This window comes from Xenopus laevis, chromosome 2S (genome assembly GCF_017654675.1).
Source record: "Xenopus laevis strain J_2021 chromosome 2S, Xenopus_laevis_v10.1, whole genome shotgun sequence".
In the NCBI taxonomy this organism is placed as follows: domain Eukaryota; kingdom Metazoa; phylum Chordata; class Amphibia; order Anura; family Pipidae; genus Xenopus; species Xenopus laevis.
The window spans coordinates 99989102-100008752 of NC_054374.1; the positions used below are offsets into that span (position 1 = coordinate 99989102).

Here is a 19651-nt window from a genome sequence, read left to right on the forward strand (position 1 = left end):
GATGGCACAGAGGCAATACCATGTATAAATACCCCAGAACTCATAGTGGGATGGTACAGAAATTATTTCATGTACATTTTCACAGTAAAAAATATGTTTATAAAGAAAGCAAAATTAATGTGCCCCCCCCAATATAACAGGGAGGGAGGCCAGAGCCCCAGTGAGTGTAAAAGGAACTTGGGAGTGTATAAACTTGTAAACTAAACTTCAACTCACATCAGCCTAGGAGAAAGTGCAGCTACCAGTTAGTTATCCTTTCCCTCAGTTATGCGAGATGCTGTAGATCTACAGCTTTAAAAAAAACCAAAAAAAAAACCACAGTAGCGACAGATACACACATACCTTTTAACCAGACATGCCAGGCACCTGACCAGTCACCCAACCACTTAATCCAGTGATACTGGGAACTGTGGCCATAACGTAACGATTCAACCCCTCTGACCCACCAACCAATTCCAAAGCAATTACCTACCTGCTGCCAGAAGCACTGAGAGCAGATCTCACACCTTCCCAACCACAAGCAGCGCCAGGGATTTTATGCTAAGCAGGAAATTGGGGCAGCTGTGCAGCAGGGCCAGTGATTGGAGCAGGAGGTGTCTGTGCATCTGCACGAGTCCCACTGCTTTTAAGCACATAACTAACTCCACTGTTTTCAATTGACCCATGGTTAGGGAACCTATCCAATCAGAGGCCGCTCAACTGGGAATCACACGGGCCGTCTCCTTAGCATCCAGGGTTTATCCAGCTCAGTCCTTCCGTCACTCATATATCTCCCAGCCCCTATAGTCTTTGGCACTACAATTTAGCCAATGTTGTTAAACGGGGACTTTTAAAGTTAATGGCAAATTACGGGGACAGTTCAGTGGGCAATTTGCTACGTGCACACGGTCTTGAAACAGGGTCTCAATCCTATGCAATTTTCCCAGCGCTTCCCTTAACTTTTAGTAAGTGGGCTCACCTTGTTATTTGGGTCACACCGTAAAGATCAAAAGATTCATCAATACACACTGTATGAAGGAGGCCACAAAGCATCCGCAGTACTGTGCTGCAAAACTTTTATTCCAAAATACACTACATGTTTCAAGTCAGCAAGGACCCTTTCCCATTCCTGGCAGCATTATGTTTGGTAAAGAAATAATTGGCTTCCATTAATTAGGGAGAATAATATCACAATCAATCTCCTCTGTTAAACTAAGTGAGGTATCATTTTCCCTACTTCTCACACATCACTGCACTGGTGGTGCAGGTCTCCTTATATGACTGGCACAGTCCATTGAACAATAGAAGGTACTTAATGAGCTGCACAAACACACTATCAAAGGAAGTGCTATACCCACCAAAACTTTGGTTGTCATAATAAATGGTGTAAGCTCCCCAACAACATAAAGTGTATCTGTGTGTGTGTGGCTCCTTAAAGTATTTTCTATTGTTAATTTCAAACCAGTTTTTTCTACCAGCATCCCAGTACATTTTCTGTGCATGAAATATCTGTGGAGTGTATATGGAACATGTCAAGCAACAAGGGTCACAATAGTTTTTTGAAAGATTGGCGCCCAGCAACAAAACGCAGACGACAAGCCGGACAGGGTTGCCGGCATCAAGATATAATTGGACTGAAGGAAAAGTCGCAGGTAAAAACGACATCACATCCAACACCACTGTCGGATGGGAACGCAGAAAGTCTTCATCAGACAGTCTGACCATGTCGTTTTTACCCGAGACTTTTTGTTCAGTCCAAATATATCTTGATTCTTCTTCTAAAATCTTTCAAACCTCCACTTAACGCCTGAAAAAGGAAATGGTTGTACATTAATTCACATGTATGATGTTCAGTTTGTTTCCGCTTTAAAAGTCATGATCATTTGATTTAAAAAAATATTCATTACATTTTTGACACGTCAGGAATTTGCATAAAATAAAGTTGAATTAAAAACAATGAAGTTGGTGTGCAGGGAATGGAGATGGACATTTCTGCTCCAAAATACATTGGGCAGAATACATATGGTGGGAATGTCAAATAAAATGGATAATTTTCTTCTTTTAAAGTTATTGGCCACCTTGAAATCCTAAAACTATCATTCTAGACATAGCTCTGTACTACAGACACGGCTGCCATTAGAAATAACGGGCCCCCATCAAGAGTCTAGACAACACATACACTGGTGGCCAGGGGCTCTAATAGTACCAAGTTCTCCATTAATAATAGAAAACTATTTCTATTATACATTTATTACAAAATGCCCACTGTTTTTATAAAAAATATGATCCCTTGCTTGTGATCCCCCCTTTCATCCCACTAGTTCTGATTACTGATGCACAAATCTTTATACAGTGCTAGCTGCGTGTCTTCAAAACCATCATCTCTATCCAAGTTCTGGATGGCAGGAAAGCAGTTTGCAGGATTGTTTCTGACCCAAGGTTAGCTGTAGTGAGACAAAATCTGAAACAACTCTGCACACTGCTGCCCCACCATTCAAAACTCGGAGCAGCACTGATCATTTCACTGCAGTCCAATCGGCAGCCGTCTAAGGATGTGTGCAATCAGTAATCAAGGGATCACTTTTTTTTTTAATAAAAACAGTAGGGATTTTTTTTTAAAATAAATGTATATTAGACTGCAGGATTCATGTTTTATAGACTGGCGCCTGCCCTGTCCCTTTTGTGACATCATTGGTGGGGCAGGGCTGTGCGGGTCTATAAATGGAATGGGGAAGGCGGGTGCAGGTCTGGCTAATCCAAGTGCATCTTGGCCGTTCAACTCGAAGGCTCAAATCCCAGATAAAGAAATTAAAAAAAAAAAAAAAAGACTCCAATGCCCCAAATTTTTTTTAATAGAAGATTTCTGCATGATTACCACAAAGGAAATAAAAAGGACTTGAAAAAAGCCTTGAGAATTTGTGAAGAATGACTGCAACAAGGTATGAAAAACATATTTCTTTGAATTCCTTTAGAAAACCAGTGGTTGTGATCATTTGTATTATAGATTATTTTGGTGAAACACTGTGCTAATTCTATTGGGCGCTCCAATAACAAGACTACAGACAACAGTAAGCACAGAGCATAGTAGAAATGGTGCATGCAAAAGAACCGCAACAAAAATGGTGACTTTCTTTAAATAAAATTAATTTCATTATTTACCCTTTGCATTTAAAAAAAATTAAGTTAGAATTGATTTCACTATAAACAAAATGTGCATTCATTTAAAATTGAAAAGAAAAAAAACCTTCAAAAACCCCTGTACATGTTTTATCAATACATTTCTGAAAAATGTAACTGAATAATTCTGAGGAGATTTATAATCTCCAAAGTGCAAGTCAGTCCTTTTAAGACATGAATGAGCAATCTACTTATTTAAAACCTCTTCCTTCCCATAGTTAAGGATGATTCAGGAACATATGACCAGCAGAGAGATTGGTTGCAGCATCCAGTTCACAAACATGGCGACAAGTGTTGCACAGGAATTGTCCTTCTCACCGATTACTGGACAGAGAAGCAGTGTAATTAAATGGCGGGTTTCCGTCATTCTACCCTTGCACGTCATTTTCCATCTGTCATGAAGCAGTTCACAGCAGTAATTTATATCTTCTTATGGGCAACATAAGAATTCAATAAAACCAGTGGCCGAAAAAGAGCAGACGTCCATGAATGGTTATTTATTAAGACCTGAAAGGTAGAAGGGAAAAACACACATATTACATTAACAGGTCTACACTTGTATGAAACCATGAGTTTATTGCCTATTGCTAGTTTTAAGTTTTAATCTATATGCCTGTATATAAGAAAAAATGTGCTAAGTTTGCAGTAACCTATAGCAACCAGTAAGGTGACCAGTACGTTACGTGCTGATTTGGTTGTTATTGGTGCTTTTTCCAGTAGCAAACGTTGCACCTTTTATTATATACTGTAAACCCATACGGGGAATGTAATTAAAGACGCAAATAGCTTTGCACCAATAAGACTAAAAATCCACATCTCACAATGCAATATTGTTCATTAAACTGTTATTACATTTGAATTTTAATTGTGCATTGCAAATTTTAATTGCGCACTCTTAAGAAGTGCTTGAAGCTGTTATAATCTTTTGGAGCAAACATAACGACTTTTTCATTAAGAACTTTTATTACATTGACTGCTTATTGGCGCAAACTATGTAATTCACAAACGGTCTTCCATTGTCGGAAGTGGTCGCTAAACAGTTTCCGGGTTAGCAAAAGCTATATTAAATTCGAACAAAACTAAATTTGTCCGCGCAAAGGCATAACTTTTCTCATTGCGAATAGTTTTTTCATTAGCGACTTTTATTACATTCCCCCAATAAAGTGTTTTAAGATGACTTAACTGTGTGCATGAGCCCTAATTTATGCTTTCTCCACAAGTTATATGTTTTTCCCACCCCACTCTCAGCTTCAGAAACAAAGCCATGCAATAAAATAAGCAATGAATACTGATGCATGCTTAAAGGAACAGTTCAGTGTGAAAATAAAAACTGTGTAAAATAGATAGGCTGTGCAAAATAAAAAATGTTTCTAATATAGTTAATTAGCCAAAAATGTAATATATAAAGGCTGGAGTGAACAGATCTTTAATAAAACAGCCAGAATCCAACTTCCTGCTTTTCAGCTCTATAACTCTGAGTTAGTCAGCGACTTGAAGGGGGGCCACATGGTACATTTCTGTTCAGTGAGTTTGTAATTGATCCTCAGCATTCAGCTCAGATTCAAAGGCAACAGATATGACCCATGTGGCCCCCCCTCAAGTCTCTGATTGGTTACTGCCTGGTAACCAGGGTAACCAGTCAGTGTAAACCAAGAGAGCTGAAAAGCAGGAAGTAGTGATCTGACTGACTTGTTATACATCAAATCACTCCAGCCTTTATACATTACATTTTTGGCTAACTAACTATATTAGAAAACATTTTTTATTTTGCACAGCCCATCTATTTACCCAGTTTTTATTTTTACACTGAACAATTCCTTTAAAGTCTGGTTTATTTTTTTCTTTACCATGAATGTAAAATTCATTAAGTGGCATAAAATTCATTAAGTGACGAAACAAGAAGGTGGCATAAAAGGCAAATACTCAGGCTAGAAATTAATTACATATTAGCTTATGTTTATATATTAAATTGTTGGTCTTTTGGAACTGCTTTCCCATGGCCATGATCTAGCACTGATTAAACTCATAAGGTAGAGCAGGGGTGTCCAAAAGATAGATCGGGATCTACCAGTAGACCTTTAGCCGGTGGTAGAGATAAGTAGATCTCAAGACACTGTCAAGAAACAGCTTGTCCAAATCACCCTCCGGTTTCATTCTTTTCATTCATTATTATGTTAAGGTTACATAAGAAATAGATGTATAAATTAGTTATGCACCGAATCCAGGATTTGGTTCGTGATTCAGCCACGATTTGGCCTTTTTTAGCAGGATTCGGCTGAACCGAATCCTAGTTTGCATATGCAAATTAGGGGCGGAGAGGGAAATTGCATGTCAAAAAACAAGTAAAAAATGTTTTCCCTTTCCCACCCCTAATTTGCATATGCAAATTAGGACGCAGATTCGGTTCGGTATTCAACCGAATCTTTCGCGAAGGATTCGGGGGTTCAGCCTAATCCAAAATAGTGGATTCGGTGCATCCGTAGTATAAATATAACAATATACATTTTCTCAGAAATCAATATGTAAGCAATATTTCCCATGGAACAGAATGCTTACAATGCTTTTATGGATGTAGATCATAATGGGACAACATCACTAAAAGTAGACCTCGCAATAGTAAAGTATGGCACTCCTGAGGTAGAGTGTGGATTAATGAGTTGTCATTTTAGAATCTGATTCTAAGCTGTGTGTATTAGTGGCAGAATTAGTTTATGTTGCAAATTTCTGCATAACAGTGTATAATGACACTGTATATATAATGATGATAGTTGAGAAATATCACTTTCAGAAACCAATTAAATATTTATTAGATGGTTCCATACAAATGTGGGCGGCTGCACAGGCTGTACCCAGACCCAGTTAGTTATGTTACTGATACAAGCATATACACTAATGTTTTATCCTCTAAAGTTTAATTAACTAATGTGCATGGGCCACGTTGCCCCTCCTACTGTTGGGTGTGGCAAGGTGCAATGTTTAGAATTGCTTGGAACACACCATCACCATTTTTATGGCTAGTGTGCACGACTTTAGCAAACACATTTACAAATGGCAGCAGCATTCAGATAAAGCTTATTTTACAGGTGAATCACAGCAGTGATGGGCAAAGAGATGTTGTTTGAAGGTTGGTGCTTGGATCTATAGTCTTAAAAAAATCAGGGCGCTAATGATTTAACAGTTATTGATAAAATAAGTAACATATTTTACTTGACTATTTTTACAGGATTTTAGTTTGGATTAAAATAAAAAAAAATAACATTTGAGATGATGTAGTTCCTTCTCTGCTTTTTGCAAGACTACACAGGAAAAAAACAGAGAGATAGGAAGATATCATGCCATACAGAACATTTTTTTTTCCAGTGTTTGACTTAATTAGCAATTACGCATCCCAAGTTTTGGAATGATTATAGCAATTAATATGCATGTCTTACTGATTGCAGAGTGAACTTGTCTTTTGCATTAGAAGTAAATTGAATGTGAAAGACAACTGGTAAACCTGATTAAACAATACGCCGCACCTTACCCACCATAATGACCTAATTGTATTTCTGCACCATAGATTGCAGCACTTAAAAGACATCATTTGTACCATATTCATCAGAATGTTCATTGAGAGAGGGCGACATCTTGTGGCAGAAGGCTATTAATGCAGCTACGCGCTGGGCTGAATTTCTGCGATTGCGAGTAGAAATATTTTGCACATGTTGAGCTTTGCAATACAAGATTAAATCTATATCTGACTGTGTAGTCCATAAGCAGCTTTCTTCATTAAAAACTGGGTCATTTATGTAAATATAAATATTATTTGAGGCTATAGTTGATCTCAGATTATTTTCTGTATTGAATTAAATCAATTTATCAATATATGCCAATTAGTACATGTGGCTACAAATTCTGCTGCATTTTGTTGTGGAAATGTTGCCAGTCTGCATATAAACTACTACACTCTCCTTATATGAGATTAAGGGCAGGACTCCACAGACTATTCTGCCACGACCTGACGTGCAAAAACGCAGGCGTCACGTTGGATGCAATGGAAATAAGGTAAGTAATTCTATTGTCGGATCGTGTCGCAGCGTTGATGCAACACGACTGTCGGATGCAGACACTGCACCGACGGTCGTGTCGCATCAACAATGCGACACGATCCGACAATAGCATTACTTACCTTATTTCCGTCGCATCCAAAGTGACGCCTGCGTTTTTGCGCAGCGCGTTGGACCGCAGCGGAATCGTCTGTGGAGTCCTGCCCTAATGCTGCTAATCCATTCAAGCATTTCCATATATGCATTGCAGACAAAAGTACTTTAGTAATAAAAATTAAAAATTAAAAACAGGCAAACATGCAAAAGCAACAAAAAATACATTAATCAATCTCTAAATGTTCAGACATTTTTTAAACTGTTCTGGTCATAAAAAGCATGCTGTTGAATGTAGACATTTTTGCAGTCAAGTAAAAAGCAAAGAATCCTTGCACTAGAAACTATATGAATAAGGAGGACTGACCTGAGATGTACTTTGCTCCGATTAATAATACCATGCTACTCACTATATAAAGCCCCAGAGGAAGACTACAGAAGATACTACAGTCACCTGGAGCCATCCAGTAGAACAGGATTCCAGACAAGCAAGGTACAGGGGGAAGAAAACATAAAAATTTAAATATTTGAGTTGAGAATGAATCTCACATACAAAAGGGAAAGAAAATTACAAGCGGTGACAATTGTGACAGAGCAATATCAATAACATAAAAAGCCAAGATCAATTAATTAGCAATGGCACAAACGTGACAAAGAGCAGAATGAGCTGTAGAGAAGAAAAGACAAGTACAAATATCCAAGCTAATGCAATCCAGAGTCCACTGGTAATAACTGCAATGGCCAATGGGTTTTACTGCTACTACTGTTTAATACAGAACACATAGGAAATAGCCTATTTCCTAAAATCAGTGTTGTTGATGTTAACTGGTTAATTTGTTAATGAGAAATCTTATCAGAAAAGATTTATCAAAAACATTAAACATTAGAAATAAATTAAAAACCATAGAAAATGTGCAATGCATATTGAAAAGTTGCTTAGAATAATATTTTCTTTTATTAGGCAAATTTTTATTTTGGGGTTAACTTCTTTCCCATCTTTCCCATATTTTCTGCCTGAACAACTAAGCTATGTAATCTCCCACATGTTCTCAGGTGTCACCCCCCCCCCCAAGTTTTGGTTTATTCTGAATTTGTTTTATGAACTTATTATTCTCCTCGCAGCAAAGTGAGTTTAAATATGACTAGAGACAAATGACTAGAAAGAACAACATGGAAATGTAGGAAAACCCCAAGGGCATTTCATGAAATTAGAAATATCTTTATTAGTGCACGGCTTTATTTTTTACAAACTGGAACACTTCTCAGCTTGGAATGTTTGTATTTGTCTTTGGCTGGTATAAAACGCAGATTGATCCACATACTGATCTGCTTAGGTACAATTTCTTACTTTGAATTCATGAACAATTAGAAAATCATTTATCACACGTCGTATTTTTTCCTTTTTCAATAAAAGCTTCAGCACAGTAATGAGAAAGCACATTAAGCAGGTCATTTACGAGAAATAAGAAGTCAGTAAAAGAGAAGTCTCATACATACAAAGAAACAAAGTAGAATAATTTTGCTAAGAACTGGTAATATAAAGCAGACATAATTGGCTTCTATCAAATAAGCCAAGGCTAAGGGAAATCAATATGTTTCCCTCCCTCGCCATCATGCTAAATTTATATTTGAAGGTAAAGTGATCACAAATAGCAAAAACAAACAAACAATGAATTAGTATTTTTGATTGAGGGAACATTAGGATAGGACAAGCAATGGAGGAATCAGAGATTCAAGGCCTGTACATAATTTCTAGAATATCAGATTTCAGAAGAATAAATCAAATAATTATTCACCGTAACATAAACATTCTGCATCCGTCTCTTTCCTTTCCAACAAAAACCTTTTAAATTATATAACGTCTGGTGGAAGCAAGAAGCAGGGTTTTGCTATATGAAGCATGAAGGGGTTCACTTGGAGAGTTACCATACAGGTACTAGAGCAGTGTATAAAATGGTATGAATTTCTCTACCAACATAGGTGGCAATTTATGTTCAATGTACAAGAAAGGGCAAATATTTTTATTTTCCAGGGGAGGTTTGATTGTATTCTAAAAACAAATATCTGTCTACTAATTTTGGAAGGGCATCTTGAGTTTCCTTTCAAGCAATTGCAACCCAATTATAGAAAGACATCAAGATGGTGGTCTTTCTAATTCTGTTATGTATGTATTGTCGATGCCAAACAAAATCATTTCCGGAACAGGCTTTCACTGCAGACTGCAACAATAACCTCAGACTAACAAGGTCATAAAATTATAAAACAAAATATCCAGCCAGTTAAATTATAAATCCATAACAGTCTAATTACAGCTGAGGTTAAATGTTGAGTGATCTGGTCCAATTAATATGCCTATTCAATGGTCTTTACTATAGCTTTATAATGAGAGATTTCAGCAGCCTGGAGCGGATAGTAAAAAGACAATCAAATGCTCTTGCATAATGAAAATGCTCATTAAAGGATTCTGTTAAAAGATATTGCTTTTTATATGTATATGGCAAACAGAATGATATGGTAACAATGTCACATGCAAAACAAATTGTTTTTAGTAGCTGCAAAGTGCAATATACAATGAACATATTTAGATGTATGAGAACTAGCACCTTTTAATTTACATGGCTTGAAGATGCGCTCTACAATTCTAGAATAACTGAATAACTATCATTATAAAGTTATGATTTATTCATAATAGTAAAGAATATTCAAGGAGCTGTATTCTTAGAGACTACCTGATATGATTTTTGGAATTTATATTCTGGCATGGATTTTTAACTATACGCCTAATTCTGTCATCACGTCAGTGGGTCTGACAACGTCCATATGTACTCATAAAAAATTACCACTTTGATAATGTCAGATGCCAAACCATTAGGGCCACTAGACAGTCACTATGGCGGAATGCAAGTAATGGTATGTAGAAGGTGACACATAGTTAACTCACAGCAGACACAAATAATTGATGTAGTCAATAAAAGTAAGTAAATATATCAATATTTTCAATCAAATATTTTTTAAAAAACATGAAAGGAGTACAGAAAGGAGATCAGTGAAGAATGCTGCTAAAATATGTTTGAGAAAGTTCTCATTCATCCAGGTCATGGTATTTCTATAGAAATAAGTCAAATTAACTGGACTTGCTTCTTAAGAGAAACACAGCAAGTCCAGTTGATTTGACTTATTTCTATAGATATACTGCTAAAATATTTTAGCTATAATTTGCTTTTTTATTTTATATTTTAGATATAAATTTCTTTTTTATTTAACCAATTCTTGGAGTACTCACACAACCAATATTTTTGTATTTTAGTAGTTGTGCTACAGGAAGAAAGCCAACACTTAAAAATGTATGTTGGTGTTACAGATGTCTCCCCTATAAAAGTTAAAGCAGGAAAGATCAGACTATGAGACCAATGGTTTGGGCAGGAGACACAATGCCATCACCCCCACCCAAAAAATAGCAATCAAGCAGGGCACTGACAGCCTATGATATGAAAAACATAACTAAACGTGCGAAATTAGGAGCACAATATGGGACTTGCTCAGGAACGGATATATGGATAGGCCACAAAGGACCAGCACGTCAGTATTGAAGGAGTGGCATGCAATGGCACCCAGGACTGGGCAAGAGATTCAAATAGCTGTCAAAGTCATCCGTACTGCCAGTTGGGTGAAATTGAAACTGGAGAAGGGTTTGGGCATAAGGTATGAGTAGGGTTGGGGTGTGATTTGGGAGGGGGATGTTGCCCCATGATAAAATCTGGACCTGGTCTAAACATGGTATGGTGGCTTAATAATTAATGATCAGATCCCTGTAACTTAAAAAATCTTGTTTAAAAATATGTATGCACTTGCACAGATGAATTAAAACATGGTCAGGGAATGTGCATTGATCAAGCCCTTCTTTTCATATGTGTAGTCTTTGAAAATGTTTGATAGCATCTAGTATATCCTAGGAACTTCATGACATAGAAGGAATAAAATGATGCTATAATTCAATGCAATAGAATGTTGCCTTTACGCTATGTCAGCTTATACAATATAACAGGAAATTTTTTATTACTTACCGTAATTTCTGTTTCCTGGTCACCTTCCATGGCAGCATTCACCAATGGGTTAAATCCACTCACCAGGCCAATGGACAGGATCCTCCCCAAGCAAGTTAAAAGTGCCCGCCCCCCATCTACTCACTGTCTTAGTTGAACAGCTCATTATAAGGGTGGGTAGTTATTTGGTGAATGCTGCCATGGAAGGTGACCAGGAAACAGAAATTACGGTAAGTAATAAAAAATTTCCTGTTTTCCTTGTCACCCATGGCAGCAATTCACCAATGGGAACTACCAAAGCTACAGGGAGGGACTTGACACCAAATGCAGTAACATAACACACTTTATTTAGACATATTTACAACCGATTGCAAGATTTTCCTCCCAAATTTTGCTTCTTGGGATGAAAGCACGTCTAATCTATAATGCTTAATGAACGTATTGATAGAGGACCATCTCGCCGCTCTACAAATCGCTTCTGGTGAAGCTTTTGCCTCCATTGCCCAGGAGCTTGCCAGAGCTCTGGTGGAATGGGCCTTCAACCCCCGGGGAACCTTCCTGCCAGCTGCATTGTATGTCTTTGCAATTGCTGCTACTATCCAAGAACTTAACGTCTTCTTGGATGGAGCCTTCCCTTTTCTGAAGCCCCCTGGAATCACAAACAGATGATCCGACTTCCTCCATGCTCTTGTTCTTTCCAAATATATCGTGAGGGCTCTGACCAGATCAAGCTTATGCCATTGTTTCTCCTCTTCTGACTTTGGTGAAGGACAGAATGAAGGAAGAGTAACTTCCAAATCCATATGGAAGTCTGAAACCACCTTCGGCAGAAATTTGAAAGTTGGTCTTAACACCACCTTATCCTTGAAAATGACTGTGAACGGTTCTAGAGCTGATAATGCCGCCAGTTCACCCACTCTACATGCTGACGTCACGGCAACAAGAAGAGCAACCTTTAGAGTAAGGTTCCATAAGGAAATATCTTCCAAAGGCTCAAACGGCGGTCTTGTCAAACTGTCTAGGACAAAAGGCAGATCCCAGGGAGGTAAAAAATTCTTGATACGTGGCCTTACTCTTTTTAGAGCATTAAAGAATCGTTGGACCAAAGAATCTTCTGCCCATGTTCTCCCTGATAACGCTGAAATGGCCGAAACCTGCACTTTGAGGGTATTTAAATGAAGGCCTCTCTCATACCCAGAGAATAAAAAATCAACCACCATTGATGCTGTAGGACAACCTGGGTCTCGACCCTCTGCCAACATAGACTGCACAAATGTGTCCCAGATTTTATTGTATTGTGCTGATGTAGACTTTTTCCTTGCCTTTAACAGAAAATCTACCACCTTCTCCTTGCACACTAATTCTCTCAGTCTCCTCCTCTCAACCTCCAGGCCATCAAGCAGAGGTGATCTTCTTTGTGAAACGGAAACATTCCTTGATTCAGCCAACCTGGAAACTTCGGAATCTTCTTGGGCTGTCCCAGAGATAATCTGTGAAGTAGAGGAAACCAAGGTCTCCTTGGCCAGTATGGAATTACTACTATAGCATTGGCTTTTTCTCGCTCTATCTTCTTCAGAACCTTCCAAACAAGGGGAATTGGAGGAAACACAAAGATTAATTCTCTCGACCAGTCCTGCCTTAGGCCATCTGTGGCTTCTGCCTCCTTGCATGGGAATCTGGAAAAAAACCTTTTGCACTTTCTGTTGTGAATGGTCGCCATGGCATCTATTTCTGGTACTCCCCATGTATTTACAAGATCTTGAAATATATCTTCGTGAAGACTCCATTCTCCTGGGTCCGCGAAACTTCGACTTAGAAAATCCGCTTTTTGGTTCTCTACACCTGGAAGGTGTACTGCTGTGATATGCTCTAAGCATAATTCTGCCCACTGGAAAATTGGTTCTACTTCTTCTGCCAATCTTATGCTTCTTGTGCCGCCTTGCTTCCGCACATAGGCCACTGCCGTGGTGTTGTCTGAAAACACCTTCACACTTCTCCCTTTTAGATAATCTGCCAAGGCTAATAGAGCTTCTTTTATTGCTCTTAATTCGATGACATTTGAGGAGACATGACCTAACTCCCAAGAACCTTGCACGCACACCTCCCCTATGTAGGCCCCCCAGCCGACTCCTGATGCGTCTTTCGTAACAGTTATCCAATCTGGCTCTTCTAGGGGGGTGCCTTTTCCTAAATTGTCTGGAACACACCACCAACCTAGATTGTTTTTTAATTCTTGGGACAGAGTCAATCTTTTCTGCAGATTTTCCTGAGGGTTTTTTACTTTCCTGAGCAAAAACATCTGTAACGGTCTTGCCCATTTTACGATCTGAATCGTTGAAGACATCAAACCCAAGATCTTCAAACAGTGGCGCACTGAGACTACTTCTTGCCTTCTGAAATCTTCTATCGCTTGAACCAACTTTTCTTGTTTTGGCAGGGGAAGACCTACTAGATTTTTTTGTGTCTGGAATTGTGCCCCTAAAAAGATAAGAGACTTTGTTGGAACTAGACTGCTTTTCTCCATATTTACTATCCAACCATGAAGTTGTAGAAATTCCAACACCCTTGTTGTTTGAACCTTTGCTTCTTTCTTTGTTTTTGCCGTTACCAGAATATCGTCTAAGTAATGAAAGACTGAAATCCCTTCTTTCCTTAATTCGGCTATTAATGTGACCAAAATCTTGGTAAACACCCGTGGGGATTGAGACAGGCCAAATGGGAGACATTTGAATTGCACATGTACCCCTCCCACTTCGAATCTCAGATACTTCCTGTGATCCTGACAAATTGGTACATGGAAATACGCATCTTTCAAGTCGATATTGGTGAGCCAATCCCCAACCGAAATCGCCTGTATTACTGATGCTAGAGATTCCATTTTGAATTTCTTTTTCTGTAGAAACTTGTTTAGACTTCTCATGTCTAACACTGGCCTCATAGCTCCTGAAGCCTTCTTCACTAGGAATAACCTTGAATAAAACCCCCTTCTTCTTTCGAACGGAGGAACGAATTCTATGGCCTCTGAAGCGAATAGCTGACCCATGTACTCCTGGAACAGACTCTGTGCTTCTTTTGATTCCTGAACAGATGAACTTAGAAAATGATCCTTTCTTGGAACTTTTGAAAACTCTAAATAAAAACCTTTTTCTACTGTATCGCATACCCAGCGATCTTGTATGTTTTCGGCCCAGACACGAGCGAATAGCGCCAATCTGCCACCTACTTTTGTCTGGACCAAGACATCCTCATTGCTGCTGAACTGATGAGCCTGAGGTGGAGAAACCTCTTGATCTTTTGATATTGCCTCTTGAGCTCTGACGGCCTGCTCTCCATGACGACTGTCTGTTAAATTCTCTTCCTGGCCTATATTGTCTGGAGGTTCTAAAAGATCTCTCTTTTTCTCTGTGAAAGGATGTATCAAATCTTATTCTCTTATTCCTGCCCTCTTGAGGAAGGAATACACTTTTTCCTCCAGAGACTTTTTTGATGATTGAATCCAATCTCTCCCCAAACAACATTCCTCCTTCAAACGGCAGTTGGCATAAGTTGGCCTTTGAGGCTGCATCTGCTGCCCAGGGCTTAAGCCACAGAGCCCTTCTTGCCGCCACTGAAAGCGCCATGGATCTTGCCATAAAGTGAACTAGATCAATAGAGGCCTCTGACATAAAATCAACTGCCAATTTACAATCAGCCAAGCTTTCAAGCAATTTAGGCCTCTTTACATTAGATGAAATTGCTTCTTCCACTTCAGCAAGCCACACCTTCAAGGCCCGAGAAACCGACGTGAGCGCTACTGCCGGTCTGCATGCTGCGCCTGCTGCTCCAAAAGATTTTTTGAGATTAAATTCAATCTTTTTCTCCATCGGTTCTCTGAAAACTGCCGCATCGTCCACTGGTAAGGTGGTCCTTTTGGCTAGCCTAACAACCGCTGCATCCACTTTTGGCGGTGAATCCCAGAACTTCGCATCCTCCTCATCAAAGGGATATTTTTTAAGAAATTTTCCTGCAGTCTGAGGTCTCTTCTCTGTTTTTTTCCATTCTGTTGTAATAATATCCTTAATTGAAGCATGTACTGGAAAACACACTGACCTCTTCTTCAGAGAAGGGAACAACCTGTCTGCTGATGACAATCTGGAAGGTTCCAAGGAAAACGTTAGTGTTTGCCGAACAGCTTTTATCAGCGGATCAATCACTGTTAGATCAAAATTGGAGTCTTCCTCCATCTCGATTTCCCCTTCCTCAGATCCCATAGGAGAATCTATATCTGAATCTTCCGAAAGTTCTCCCTCTGAAACTTCAGACAGGGAGTCTGTATGTCTGGAGTAACCATGTCTTGTTCTCTTTTTTGCAGTAGCTACTTCTTGAAAAGCTTGCACTACCGCCTGCTTAATGACAGCCCCCAAAGATTCAGCGAAAGCTTGATTTTCAAGAGGATTAGACGTTCCTGGCTCTCCCTGAACTTGAACTGACGTAGCCTTTTCTGGCGTTTTGTCTTTCTTTTCAGTGGCAGGAAGGCTGTGTAATTATAAGAAAACAGTAATTACCTTCCTGTATATCTCTCTCTCTCTCTTAGCACACAGGCATCAAAAAACATCTCTCACCTTTTCCCTTTGGGGTGAGGTGGTTTGCCCGGCATTCCTGACTCCATAGAGGTGCTGTATAAATATATATATAATTTTAATCCGCATCCCAGACAGTAACATCCTCCTGGCAAACAACACCATACTGTACATACCTGTATAACAGAAAAAACCCAGACTCCTGCAGCACACAGCGTCCGTTTAGGGAGTAAGAGGACTGTGCCTGCCTGATTGTGACTCTAAATACCTTATGGCGTCTCCGTGGCGTGAAAAAACCCCCACTTCCGGTTTTCGCCATGCTGCCAGGATCCAAGATGGCGTCTACTATCCTTCCGCCTCTACGTCACTTGCCGCACTCTGCCGAACCGGCTTCCGTGACGTCACTTCCGGGTATGCGCAAGGCTACGCAATGCCCTCTCGCCTTCCTAACCCGCCGAACACGGGAGGTACGGCATGGCCTCGGCTGCTTCCCTACAACCTCTTGGCCCTCCCCTGCTAACCCCAACAAGGGGGAGCTATCGGGACTTCAGCTAGCAAGGGGGAGAAGAGAAAGAGAGAGAGAGCCCCCCTGCTGCTGGACTGATCCGAACTGCACCATCGACCCGCGACAGGAAAAAAAAGACAGTGAGTAGATGGGGGGCGGGCACTTTTAACTTGCTTGGGGAGGATCCTGTCCATTGGCCTGGTGAGTGGATTTAACCCATTGGTGAATTGCTGCCATGGGTGACAAGGAAAGATAGATTACATTTATGACTAACAACCACTATTGAAAATATTTTATTAATATTTTGCACAGGTTACCAAAATACCCATTTATTTTTACACTGAACAGATCCTTTATGGGAAGGCAGTGTGCAGAGCGCAGATAACTGCAGCTGCTCTGATGAATCCATTACTACCCGAGTTTGGCATTTCTGTGGTATGAACCCAAGCTTGTGCATCATTTAAATGGTGCAAATTAGAGAGAAGCACAGCCTTGCACTGGATTTGCTGGGGGAGCTAGTAAATGCTGCCTAAAGTCTCCATCATCACCAATGAATAGCTGTCACAATTGGAAACATTACTTAATGCTTGGGTCAATATGATATGATTTACTATAAAGCATGAAGTCAAGGAGGAATAATCTTACCATTTCCATTGGAGGTAGGCTCTGCTGATTCCCAGTCCATTGATTTCAACACTGCCTTTTTCCATCTAGCATATCGAAATTCACTTTCTAGATAAAGAGTTAAAGGAGAGGAAGAGTGATGAATCTGTTTCTTAATATTTATTTCTCTGAAGCAAATGCATAGTATGTGGTTTTTACCTTCTGGGTTGATTTGTGGTTCAAACCGTTCACATGTTACAGCAGTTAAATCTCCAGGATTTAGGCTCCAGACGCCAACACCTTCAGCAGCGCCTGCAGCCATAGCAGCACCCAGTGCAGTTGTTTCAGGCATGGATGGTTTCACTAGTGGAAAGACAAATAATTAGCACAAGCATATGTTAATTAGTTAAATAAGAGTTTAACAAATAGTAATTGCAGAAAAAAAGGCTTTAGAGTCAAGTTTGCCTGCTCAAGTGGTATTATTTTGAATTGGTAGACCTGTATATAGATATTTTTTTTAATTGCTTTCTATTTTCAAACTTTTAACTTTTCCCAGAAATGAAAGTTTTAAAAATGGATGTATTTTGTTTTCTCCCTATCCTTTTTCCCAGTAGCAGCTCAATAATGTAAATATTTCTAAACGGTTGCAATTTAATACAGTGGTGGACACATATCTCAGCTTCCACCCCTACTGGTGTATTAAACCAAAACAGTTTAGAAGGTTGGTGACATTGTTTTCAGTGATCATATGAGAAGGAAGAAAATGAAAAAAAAAAATGTAATATATACAATTTTTCGAAAAATAGTAAAAAAAAAAAAAACTGATCAAATAATTTATTTAATAAGACAGGGGAATAAGACAAAAGAATAGCTTTATTTATATACCGCTACTTCTATATGCAGTGTTGTACATTTTAACAATACAGTAAAACAATGATAAACATTGCAATAAATATAAACATACACGTACAGACAAGTCCCTGCACTTTAAAAGCTTACAATCATTGCAAAATGATCTTACCTACTGGAATGCACAGTATATCAGCCTGCAACTGCATTAGGATTTTGTTGCTTGTCATACCCCCATCAACCTGAAGTTGATTGAGAGGAATGCCACAATCTTGGTTCATAGCATCCAGAATCTGGAATTAAACCATAGGTCAAATCATTTCAGAGCTATTAAAAAAAAAAACAACCTTTAAAGTACAATTAAAAGGTGACTACCACAGGGATGCTACCAAAAAGGCATTCCTTTGGAGAATTGTAGAAAGTATCAACATATATCAGTTGATTTCTTTTTGAGGAGGTGTAGCTCCCCTACATCTTCATTATTCTGCTCCACCCCAAAACACAACAAACAACTCTAATTTAGAGAGAGAGAAGGCACAAGGAAGGTTGGGTGGGAGGTCTCGCTTTGCTCTAAAACATAGATTTCTAACCTACGAATCAGTTGACTGCAACTCCCACAATCCACAGACAACTGAATGCTGTGACAAAAATGCTTAGTGCTGTGAAATAGTACACAGAGGGCTACAAAATGATGATCTATGCACAAAAGGAAAGGGAATTGCATAAGTCTGTAATACCTCTCTAGTCTGGAAACACACAGCTTCAAGAGCAGCAAATGCAATATGGTTTCTGTTTGTAAACTGGGTGAGGCCACAGATGATACTAAGAGAAAAAAAAAGACAAAAAATGTAGTGAAAATTGTGTTATGTATGGGATCCGTTATCCAGAAATCTGTTATAAAGAAAGCTCTGAATTATGGAAAGGCCATCTCAGATAGATTCAATTTTACACAAACAATCCATATTTTCTAAAAATGATTTCCTTTTTCTCTATAATAATAAAACAGTACCTTGTACTTGATCCAAACTAAGATATAATTAATCCTCATTGGAAGCAAAACCAGCCTATCGGGTTTATTTAACGTGTACATGATTATCTAGTAGAATTAGGAATTAACGTAAAAAGACAATACCCTCAGATGATTTCCTAAAACACACTTTGTTATGTTTGTGATGTTGTATACATTTCCTATAAACATACTAATTCTCATTCCCTCATTCTCTATTCCCTGTGACTATTCTGATATCTGACAGCAGCTCATACAAGATTTGGTTAAAGTCTCTATCGGGGGAATGTAATAAAAGTCGCTAACGGAAAAACTATTTTCAATGCGAAAAGTTATGCCTTTGAGTGAACAAATTTTGCTTTGCGCGAACTTAATATAGTTTTTGCGAGCCTGGGAACTGTTTAGCGACCACTTCCGACAGTGGAAGACCGTTTGCGAATTTTATAGTTTGCGCCAATAAGCATGTAATGTAATAAAACTTCTTAATGAAAAAGTCGTTATGTTTGCTCCAAAATATTATGACAGCTTCAAGCATTTCTTAAAGGAGAATTCAACCTATGGGGAAAAAATACCCATACCCCCCACCCCAGGTAACCCCCCCCGGGAAATGCCCCATACTCCATACATACCCCTTGCCGCAGATTCTTCCAGGGAGTTGCATGCATCCATCTTTTGCGTCCTCTGTAAACTGACTGAGAGATCGGCAATAGCTGTGTAATTCCGCACATGCGCAGTTGTCGCATACTGGCAAACTGTTCCAACTGCGCATGCGCAGAAATACCGATCTCCCA

At 39.0% G+C, this 19651-nt stretch overlaps 2 protein-coding genes across 2 annotated transcripts in view; both read right to left on the reverse strand.

Annotated features, from left to right (window-relative positions):
• Positions 1-2813: 2813 nt before the first annotated feature.
• Positions 2814-19651, reverse strand: part of gk.S (glycerol kinase S homeolog) — a gene marked incomplete at its 5' end in the record, with an annotated part of 60895 nt that continues 44057 nt past the window's right edge. Inside the window, 6 exon segments of the mRNA NM_001087171.1 lie at positions 2814-3663; positions 7663-7749; positions 17048-17134; positions 17225-17368; positions 18027-18147; positions 18592-18676. Of these exon segments, the coding sequence (NP_001080640.1) occupies positions 3650-3663; positions 7663-7749; positions 17048-17134; positions 17225-17368; positions 18027-18147; positions 18592-18676 (538 nt within the window). The 3' untranslated portion in view covers positions 2814-3649.
• On the reverse strand, positions 14584-16618 carry LOC121400644 (lamina-associated polypeptide 2-like). Its single transcript, XM_041584190.1, has 2 exons — positions 15940-16618; positions 14584-15853 (listed from the first exon to the last, which is right to left on the reverse strand). The coding sequence occupies exons 1-2, from the start codon at positions 15984-15986 to the stop codon at positions 14584-14586; spliced, it is 1317 nt and encodes a 438-aa protein (XP_041440124.1). The 5' UTR covers positions 15987-16618.